The sequence below is a fragment of the Trachemys scripta genome, chromosome 23, assembly GCF_013100865.1.
Source record: "Trachemys scripta elegans isolate TJP31775 chromosome 23, CAS_Tse_1.0, whole genome shotgun sequence".
In the NCBI taxonomy this organism is placed as follows: Eukaryota; Metazoa; Chordata; order Testudines; family Emydidae; genus Trachemys; species Trachemys scripta.
In genome coordinates, this window is record NC_048320.1 from 10,305,352 (window position 1) to 10,315,880 (window position 10,529).

At 45.5% G+C, this 10,529-nt stretch overlaps 1 protein-coding gene across 2 annotated transcripts; it reads right to left on the bottom strand.

Annotated features, from left to right (window-relative positions):
- Positions 1-4,002: 4,002 nt before the first annotated feature.
- On the bottom strand, positions 4,003-7,719 carry ATP5MC1 (ATP synthase membrane subunit c locus 1). Of its 2 annotated transcripts, none has more exons than XM_034756229.1 (5): positions 7,592-7,719; positions 6,680-6,728; positions 5,996-6,073; positions 5,403-5,578; positions 4,003-4,233 (listed from the first exon to the last, which is right to left on the bottom strand). In XM_034756229.1, the coding sequence occupies exons 1-5, from the start codon at positions 7,702-7,704 to the stop codon at positions 4,119-4,121; spliced, it is 531 nt and encodes a 176-aa protein (XP_034612120.1). In that variant the 5' UTR covers positions 7,705-7,719; the 3' UTR covers positions 4,003-4,118. The 2 variants fall into 2 exon arrangements, with proteins under 2 accessions (XP_034612120.1, XP_034612121.1); XM_034756230.1 differs by having other exon boundaries at positions 7,672-7,690.
- Between the last annotated feature and the right edge of the window lie 2,810 nt (positions 7,720-10,529).

A 10,529-nucleotide genomic window follows, 5' to 3' on the forward strand; every position in this document is an offset into this window, starting at 1 on the left:
CTAGTCCCTGAGAAAAAGCCTAGAGAGAGAACTTGTTGGGCTGATTGCTGGCTGAAAGAGGCTTGGAACTGTGAGCAAAGAAACTATCTCCTGTTTGATTCCTCCTGTGTTCAAGGAAACAGGACTTTGTACATTTTTGGAAATAAACAGTATTGCATCAAAGAAATAACTATCATCAATTTCTCCTTACGGAAACAACTTACAGGATCCCAAATTTTGGCTAACCACTTAGGTCAAAAAGAGGTAACAATACTACAAAGTCACAATTGACTAACAATAATTCCTCTTCAAGGTCACTTTACTGGGGGCACAGAAAGGAAAATCAATGACCTGGAAAAATAAAAAAAGTTGTTAGCCACAAATCAGTGCAAAAGAGATCTCTGCCAGGAAAAGTCAAATATAGTAAGTAATTTCATTTAGTGAGTCACAAAGGCCAGGGAAGGCCAAAGTGCAGTCTGCAGTTACTCATTTCTCTACTAGACAGGAGCAACCCAGAGAGACTACACCTCCCAGCAATCCACGCTTTAACATACCCTTAAGCAATGTGTGGCCTTTTATTTACAATAATACCAACAGGGAGGGGCGGGAAGGAGGGGAGGGTGACTTGGCAGTGGCACCTTAAATAAAAGAAGTGCATAGAAAATAAACAGGTTTAGAAACATCTGTACAAATATTTACAGCAGAGGAAAGGGGAGCCCTCACCCCCCCTCGCAACACACCCTCACCATAGAAAAAGGAAAGAGGCTCCCAATCAGGAGCTGATATTCACAATTTGGGAGCTGGGATTAGGCAGACTCACCTGTCCTTGGGTCTCTGCAATGTAGATCGGGGGGGGGGTCATTGTGCACCCCCTGCCTGAGGTGACCCCCTCAACAGCTTATCCTAAGATGAAAGTACCTCTGCTGTGTTTTTAATGTATGTTGTACATAGCTTTAGGGCTTGTGACAATTTGCCACAGCAGCCCCTGTTCTAGGATATCCCCTTGTAAGATCCAGTTATTCCACAGTTATTCCTGACACTTAGTGCTAAGGGTAGACTTGAAATTTAGATTACAAATGGGGAAATATCAAAGAGTCTAATCAGCTGATGGGAATTCTACTCTGTGCTTGTCTCATCACTTGATTCGTGGCTGACTGGCTAATCACTTTTTCCCTCATGGATACAATTCTAACACTGGAAGAGGCCAGATAAAACAAGCAACAATATCTGACCCCAAGTTGTTTCATTGTAACTGGGTACTAAAGCTGGACAGGTTTTCGGGCTAAGATCCTGATTAAACTAGCTAACTCACTTCAGAGTAGGCACATTGCATGCAGAGGCCCCAGCAAGCCACTTGCTGGTGTTAAGGTCTATCCTTATACATAGAGTCTGCACTCATCAGGCAGGCAGACCTTGTGAAGCAGGCATCATTGAGACAATACAAGTCTATAATAAACCAAAAGCTTGCCTTTCTCACCAACAGAAGTTGGTCCAATGAAATTTATTACCGCACCCATCTGGTCTCTCAAATATCCTGGGATGCCGCTACAACTACACTGCAATAAATGCAAGCATCACCCTTTGATGGGCTCAAGGGGATGGGATCCACATGGGGACGTATGAGCCACGATGCTCAGCATCACAACACCTAATTTTTAGGCACCCAGAAAATCACAGGAATAGCACTGCAATCCACAAAGCCTGAGTTAGGTGCCTAGGCTCCCTATACAACGAATGGGGACACAGAGGCACCTTACGGGAGACTAAGCTAGCCACAGGAAGAAGCCAAGAGGGGGGTGTGCTAAACCCCCACCCCTCTCACAGAGATAGCTGCCTACCCTGCTAATGAGTCTCGAACCTGGGGAAGATAGGTGTTGGCCCCCTAAGTCACATGTGGAGCCCCAAACAAAACAGCCAGGAGGAGGTGCTCCCTTATAACCTTTAGCCTAGTGGATAAGGGTACTCAACCAAGATGTGGGAGACCCCTAACACAAGTCCCTCCTCCACGTGAGGGCCTATGTGGCCCTATGGAAAAAGATAAAGGTACCAGTGATGTGTTATTGCCACTCCCATCTTTCCTACTGCCAGAGGAAAAGAGGGAGCTGGCAGGCTCACGTGGGATGATTGTAGAGTCCTACATAGCTGCTTCCTTTATTTATGCTTAAGGCCAGCCTTAAGTGGGGGTAAGTCAAGCATGTTAAGAAACCACACCTATAAACAAACCAGTCAGGCCCAGATCCTCAGAGGTACTGATGCACCTTACCTCCATTGAAATAAGAGTTAGGTGTCTAAATACCTTAGAGGATCTAGGTCTCAAGAGTCTTTTAATTTAAAAAGTAGTTGATCCTGCTCCATGCACAGTGATCGCCTCCAGCAGAACTATGTACATCCTCAGAACAGTTCACAACAGCTACCTATCTTAGGACAAGTTACATTCATTCCAAATTCTTCCCCCATGCCTTCCTCTTTATTGGGATTTCACACAATGTTATTTGGCCCAGATTCCACCTCTCTCCACCCAGATACTTGCTCCAAACATAATCACTTTCCTCAGAAAAGATATATTCTGGGCTTGTGTAAGATAAGAAATACAGGACAAGGCTCATTGTATTAAGTGAGTTTTAGCTCACTTAATACATCAGTTGCCTAGGAAACAACTGTAGAGCCTTCGCTATGGTACCACATGACCATGTACACAAAACAGTTCCAGCCGTGCAAGGGGAATGCCCCTAACTGGCTAAACACCAGGGCACAAAAGTCACCATACTTAAAATAGCATAGTCCTTTACAGATTCGTGTATGTGTATTTGACCAACAACTTTCAACCTGGAATCCTCCGAGATTCAAGTAAGCCATTTTCTTCAACACAATCCCTTCCTCCTGAGGGTACTTTCTTACTCCTACAGGGGAGTTTTGGGATTCCTTCTGACTCCATGTTACTGTTTGCCTCATAAGGCTACTCCCAAGAGATAAGGAATGAGAAAGCACCCTAATTATTAGTACAATCCATTTTAAAATTCACATTGTCAGGAAAGATCATGACTAGAACTTCAACAAGGGCTTTAATTTACCAACAGTTGTTTTAGAATTAATTTATCTGAAGCAGAGAACCAGGTAAGATTTCAACAGAGTTGTGATCTTCTGATTTTTTTATTAAGAACATAATTTTCTTTCCACTAAGATGCCAGAGGAAGTTTAATTGAGTTGACTTAGAACATGTTAGAGCCTTGGTGCTTTTCTCTGTTATAACACTGTCAGTCATGCACAACTGCTGAGGAAGTAAAAGCCATGCATTCATGTCTGAATATCAGTGACATCACATCAGAATTTTCAAAAGCCTTGCTGAGTGGAAAGATAACCTTAATTGGTACCACTTGACATGTTATTGCTTACCAGAAGCTAATGCAAAGAACCCAGGGAAGGTTGGTTGATGATAGCCCTTTTAAACCCTGACCTTTGGCCCACCCCATTTCTCTAACACAACAGGGAAGTTAGATGTATAAGGCATGTGTTGTTGGAACTTCTTCTAGGATGGAAGATACCTTACCCACATTCAACTACTACCAGATATGCTCAAATTCTCCTTCTGAGACTCTCAAGACAGCCTGTTTCAGATGTTGCATAAGAAAGGCACCACAGTTAAGATATTGATATGAGGAAATGGTACTGTCTCATATCAGCTTAAGCAGTTATCTGCTGTAATTGGCAACATCTGCTCTGTCTTTTGAGATCTTCACAGATTTGTGTAAGGCCATTGTATTTGTGAATGCAATCAGCTCCAATGGCCCTACTATTATGGTAGTCAAGTCATTTAGTGGCAACCAGCCAACTTTACTCATCTTGCTACTTTATTTACAATAGCTACCTTCTCCCCCAGCCTCCCATTCTTACACTTCTGGGTCATCTTTAAAAATCCTACAAGATTACTTTCATCATTATACCACAGAAGATGAATCCCTAAGGACATCCCAGGCCTCAGCACTGTGCCATATTGAGTGTGAGAAAGGAGGAGTCTGAAACCAGTTTATTAGGAGAAAAGCTTTTGTTTAATTATAAATCTGGAACGCTCTGGTGAAGGAGGCAGACTCAAACTGGAGAGGACACAGAGTGATGGAAGCTATGGGTTGGCCCAGAGGCTATCACATAGCAAACAGGATGAGGAACGCCACCATCAAACAGAAGAGTCCCATGGCCTCAGACAGGGCAAAGCCCAGGATGGCGTAGGAGAAGAGCTGCTGCTTGAGAGAGGGATTCCTGTAAGGGACACATTAAAAATAGATTCCTGTGTCAGAAAAGCCAACAACAAATCTATTCCACAAGGAGCGAAAGATGGTCTCTCACAAGCCACTGGATTCAGTGGTAAGGTTATGCCTCCTGAAGACAGGATCCCACAGAACAGTGGATACAGATGAATGTGGATATGGCACTGGGAGGCTCAGAACACACACATGCATTAAGTTGGAGCAAATAAATTAGTGAGAGAAAGCCAAAGTAGTTCAAGGTATTTCCCTGGCTTCTTAGCATGTCTGTGTGCAATCCACTAAGCCCCTGAAGGTTGGTCTCCACTGAATTATTTTATCAGGCAGCAATCCCTTACCAAGCATTAATGGGATTACACCCTCTATGTGATGGTAGGCAGCTGTGAAGTTCTACCGAGTTGTTGTAAGCATGTCGAAAGAGTGAGGAAGTGATTGACATTTTTTACATAGGCGCCAACTTTCCCCGGCGCCAGTGGGTGCTCGCGCGTCCCTGCCCCGACTCCACCCTTTCCCCGCCCCATTCCAACCCCTTCCCCAAAGTCCAGCCCCAACTCTGCCCCCTCCCTGCCCCTATTGGACCCCTTCCCCAAATCCCTGCCCTGGCCTTGCCTCTTCCCCGAGCTGCGGGAAGGGGAGCTAGGGGGAAAAAGCAGGCATGCAGCACGCTCAGGGGAGAAGGCGGAGGTGAGTTGGGTGGGGAGCTGCTGGTGGGTGCAGAGCACCCACCAATTTTTCCCCATGGGTGCTCCAGGAGTTGGCGCCTATGATTCTTTATATCTTGTCTTAAAACTATGTAGTGTAGCTGTTTAGCAGCGTAAATAAGTCACTTTCTACCCCAGACGTGCCTTCATTTTACTGGTGGGCAAAGTGATTCCTTAGCACGTATTAACTGGAAATTAAATGTGTAAAGCCCGTGGGATGTGTGTGGATAAAAGATGCTATGAAAATGCAAGATCCTCATTATAAATGGTTCCTTGTGGTTTGAAACACTACAATTCTAAATTCACCTTCTTACTCCCCTCCCACTTTTCTATTTGCTATGATCAGTCTCAATGTCTTTTTCCTACAAAAAAAGTAACATCTAAGACTGAGTGTTTACAAAAAGGGCCTACGCAACTGACTGCTGGAACAGAGAAGTAAAGTTGAAGCCAGTGGCTTGCTTACCTAGCATAGCCAATGATCAAGCTGCCAAACACTGTTCCAATACCTGCTCCTGAACCAGCCACCCCAACTGTGGCAGCACCTGCACCAATGAACTTAGCAGCAGTATCAATATCCCTAGAGGTAGTGCTTGTTTGGAACTCCCGGTGAGCCAGCTGTAGATGGGAAACACCAGAGGGCTGTGGGGAGAAGGGAGAAGAAGCCAAATAGTGACATGATTTTAATTAAATACATTTATTAAGTGTCTGTCTACATTTTATCCTCTATTCTAGGTACAGCAAGGGCATCCAAACTTTGTCCAGCTGAAAGGCCACTCTAGAATCTTGGTAGGGCAATACTCCAACCTCTAGCCATTCCGTAATGTACAGGTCTCTTATACCCCAACACCCCCAAATCTCTGTACAGCTTCACCAGCAATTCGAGCTGATAACCTGAACCAGGCACTGAAGACAAACAGTATCTTCATTGTCCAAACCCACATACATCTGGCTAGTGATGAATGACAGAGCTACCGATAACAAGGAGGCATTTCATCCCAAGATGTTAGAAACAGAGACACAATTATAGCAGCTAGGGGCAATTTTCTTTAGTCTTACCTGTACAGTCTGAGTCTCAGGCCTGCTCAGTACAGATATGGAAACCGGCCTTGCCAGAGCCCTGGAACAGCAGCGGAACTGAAGTAAAAGAAAGACATTTGACTCATAATGGGACACCTCCGCATTCCTTAGAGTTGAAGGCAGTTCACAGTCATCTATCGAGGTCTTTGAACAGCTTTTGTCAGGAACAAGAAATTAAGAGTCACCCTCAACTCCACTGAAAATTTGAAAGCAAATGTCTCAGGGACTCAAGCTAGTTGACTAACAATAACCTATTATCTAAGGACAAGACACAATTGAAGTATAATTAGTGCCACTATATTGGAGTTTTGAGCCAGTGTTGTACACTTTGAGGGATTTATAACTAGGAAGGAATCCTATCAAGAGTGGAGGTGTCTTTACCCTTAGCCACAATAGGTTAGTACATCTTCTCAGCCTCTGGATTTGCATAATACAACCCTATTGAGACCGAAGATATCCACCCTCCCTTCACCAACACCACAGATGACCTTGATTCCCCCAGGCAAGGAGTCTGGACTGAAAGTTATCCACCATAACCCATCCCAAGAAGGGTGTCTGGGACAGCATTTTGAATACAGCTCTAAACAGAAATGCCTTCATTCTCCACGGTAGCTGCATCCCCACCTCCTGGCATTACTCCTCCACAAACAAACAGCTGCTTACCAGAGCTGGAGAAGCAAGGAGAGCCACTGGAGTTTGCATTTTGACTGATCTAGTGAGAAGAAAGCAAAAGCACATTGAAAAGGAACAACACATACCCAAACCCATGTTACTCTTTACAGTAGAATGCTCATCAGATCAACATACGCTCCCCAGGAGAACTATATAAAAAAATTTAGCTGCTGTGCCTTATCCTTGTCCTCCTTCCTTCCCGATTCTCCCTTCAATTACAACTCAGTCTCTCTCTCTGCCAAAGTTTGTTGTAGTTTTACTTGGGATCCTTCAGAGACAGACTCACAAAAGGGTTTTGCTGATTTTCAATCCTAAACTAAACTAAAAGAAAAGGCTGGCTGTAAATGGATGCCGACAGAAGGGTTAAGTCAGTCCCTCAGAACCAAGAGAGAACCACACGGATGAAGTAGCAGGAGTGAGACAGTGACCTCCAATTGTGGAAAGTCAACATGAGGGCCAAGCTGGGAAGAATAAACTAAGGGATTGCCTAGATTAGAATAAAGTTTTAAAGCTAGCATATTTAAAAGCTCTAGTGGGCCCAGGACAAGTTGTTGGCAGGTAGAGGTGAATTCTGGTGGGGTGGAGCCTAAAGTTGCACCTTTACCGGAGAACAAGTTACGGTACAGCTTTCCCTGTCAATGCCAAAAGACACCGTTATTATTAGTCACTACGTTTTAAAAATACACCTATTGTCATAATCAGGACACACCCTAATAAGGGGGAGGGTGCAGCAAATCAGTAAAGGTCCCCTCCCCGCCCCCCCCCCCCCCTTCCTCCCCCCCCCCTCCCCAATGGCCCCATCCCCCCTCAACTGCCCCCTTCCTGCCTCCCCCCTCAAGGGCCCAAGCCAGGAGGGCCAGAGGAGAAGGCGGCCGCCCTAGCGAGCCCAGCTCGGCGCCCCACCTGCGGACGGTAACCCCCCACTCGAGCTCCGGCGCTGCAGCCCTTCGCGAGAGGAGAGCAAGCCCCGCCCCGCCGCTCACCTTGCCGTGCACCTCCGCGTCCTCCACTCCCATTGGCCGCTGCGACGCAACGTGCGCTGCCCTGTTGCCTCCGGGGGACGGAACGTGCTCTCCTTATTGGCTCTCCGGGATGAGTCTCCGCCTACCACAATCCGGGACATTCGGCCTGCGTGAAACGGAGACGACGTGGTTACATCCCCAGGTTCTGATTGGCTCCTTTAGGGCGTCTCTGGCTTCTGATTGGTTGGCTGCCTGAGGGCCTCCCAAAGGACCGTAGAGTTGGCCAAGGGGAAGGCTAGAGAGTCCCTGTTACTTTGACTCTGTCCCCCTTCAGAGCTGGGGATTATTGTAACATGGGATCTGAAGCTCACTTGGCAGTCACGTGATGAGGCTGTCACTGCCGGGTTGGCGGGTTCGAATCCAGCCCCGGACAGCTCCTTGGGGGCCCCAAACCTACCTCATGCATAGGGGATCCCAAGGACTTGTCTGGGGCTGGATTCGAACCCAACCCCACAGCCACTATCCTGGGCTGGATTTGAATCTGGGATCCTCATCTGCCATTTTGGGCTGGATTGGAACCCTAAATCGCCCCTCAAGCTATCTTGGGCTGGATTCTAGGGTGACCAGATGTCCCGATTTTATAGGGATAGTCCCGATTTTTGGGTCTTTTTCTTATAGAGGCTCCTATTACCCCCCACCCCCTGTCCAGATTTTTCCCTTTTGCTGTCTGGTCACCCTACTGGATTCAAACCACAGACTCATGAGCAGTCGTATATAGGAACAGTTTTCCTTGCACAACTCTCAGCCTGGTTTTGAACTTGAGGTTATGGGTTCAAGTTCAATGAGTTTGAACCCTTCACTATTTTATGTTTAAAGGTGATCTGTCTTTTTATGCTTCTTCATGATGCAAAACAAAGGCTGGAAATGTTTATAATTATTTTATTTTCTACTTTTCCCCCTTAGTAACGTTAGGCTTCCCTTTGTCAGAGGTCTCTGTGCATATATCTACACTGCAGTGTAAGCCCATGGTTAATAGAACTCAAATGAGCAGACCCTGGGTTCATTAACCTATAGCTTGAGCATCTACACTTGTTTGTACCATCAGGTTAGCAATTGTTGAACCCTGGATCCTAACCTGGGGCTCCAGTCCAGTATCTACACAGCATTATGCGGGCCCAAGACCAATCACTGATATCCAAGACTTTCTAGCACCCTCCCAAAATGTGTCCGCTCTAGACCTTGGTTTGTGGTAGTGTGGTAAAACTTGACTGTCCAAATGACAAAGAAATTCAGCCCATAGAATTGTTGGATACTTTTGGCGGACTCCCAGAGCACGAGTCCAATGGGACTGTGTCTACATTGCAAAGTAACAGGGCTATCCTGGGTCGCATCTTGACTCAGGGTCAGACCTTCCACCCCTGTCCAGGAAATCTAGGTCCAAGCCCTGGGTTAGTACAATTTGTAGACAGCAGGAGGGTTAGGTTTGAGCCTGAGTTCAACCCGTTGGTTTACACTGCAGCATAAATATACCCTGTGGGTCACTTGGAAATGTAGGCTTGGGGCTTTTTTAACTTTTAGTTAAAAGATGTATATATGTGATCAGGTCTCAACAAAGAGGGTTTTTCTCCTGTGTGTTTGAGTTAAACAGGTGCTAACAAAAACAAATAAAAATTGAGAGGTTTTAAACACCAAATAATAATAATAAAATTATTCCCCTCTCACTTAGTTGGGTTTATTTTCCATGTTATCTGTGATGTGACTATTAATAATTTTTAATTGTAAGACCTAGGAGCCCTAATTATGGATTGGGATCCCATTGTGCTAGGTGCTGTACAAATACAGAGCAAAAAGACTGTCCCTGCCCCAGAAACCTTATTATCTAATTTATAAGACAAGAGACAACAGATAGATACAGACAGACAGGTTCATAATTCTACTTGTTATCCAGTGCTTTAGAATTTTTTTAATTCATATTTTCTTTTTACCTCCGGAAGAAGCAAAAATGTCAGAAGCCCATTTTTTTCCTTTTGTGGGTTACTTCTAATTGCGTTTTTTTTTAATGGACTGTTTAAAACACCTTGGCTTTTCTTTGTTTTGTTTGTATTAAGAAGTTAATGGCCTGATTTTTAAAGATCTCTCACATACTCTAACATGTCTCAGTGACCTTGACCTTTCCACACATCAGTACAGACTGTAGGAGGGAAACAGGACAGCCACAGGAGAAAAGTAGCGTGAGGTGCTGCTCAACCATTCTAGCAGAGTCAAGAAAGACACACAGTAAGTTAGGCTTTGGGTTCATCCTAGGGGAAAAACTCAACCACTGAAGATTTTTTCTCTCTGTTCAATACTTTATCTTGTATTGAGTTAAACAGGTGCTGATAAACAAAAAGCGCAGAGGTTTTAGACACTGAATAATAATAATAATAATAAAACAAACCCCACGACCTCTCTCAATCAGGTTTATTGTCCATTTCATCTGACAGCTGTCTGTCAATCCACAAACTAGCCAGCGGGGGGAGCCATCTGCCTGAGCAATAGGGTGGGTACCACCCTTTCGAGTGCCCAGTTAAATGATTAAGAGGATTCCCATCTTGTCACTCTTTCCTCCTAACTTGAAGGACCCCCAAAGTCTCCCACCCCAAAGCCATATCCCAGGGGCAGGGCAAGGGATGCCTCCATGATGTGTTGTTGCAGGAGTGCAGGGTGGGGGTGAGCTCCTGGGCTTGGGAGATTCACACTTATGTCAAATGGTGTCCCATCCTCTCTCTCAAGGGGGCGGGGGTCCCCTCTGGCAGAGCCCTCGCTCCCGCAGCAGCGGAACTACAAGTCCCAGCAGCCTCTTCGAGGGGAGGTGCTCCGCTAAAACAATTCCGGGCGGG

Bases quoted from the DNA above. Each gene is read 5' to 3' on its own strand.
- ATP5MC1 (XM_034756229.1), bottom strand. From the start codon at position 7,704: ATGGGAGTGGAGGACGCGGAGGTGCACGGCAAGGTGAGCGGCGGGGCG. The intron at 6,729-7,591 runs GTGGGGCGCCGA...TCTTCTCACTAG, and splicing joins TGGGGGGTTACCGTCCGCAG to ATCAGTCAAAATGCAAACTC. The intron at 4,234-5,402 runs GTAAGCAAGCCA...TGTCCCTTACAG, and splicing joins TTGATCATTGGCTATGCTAG to GAATCCCTCTCTCAAGCAGC.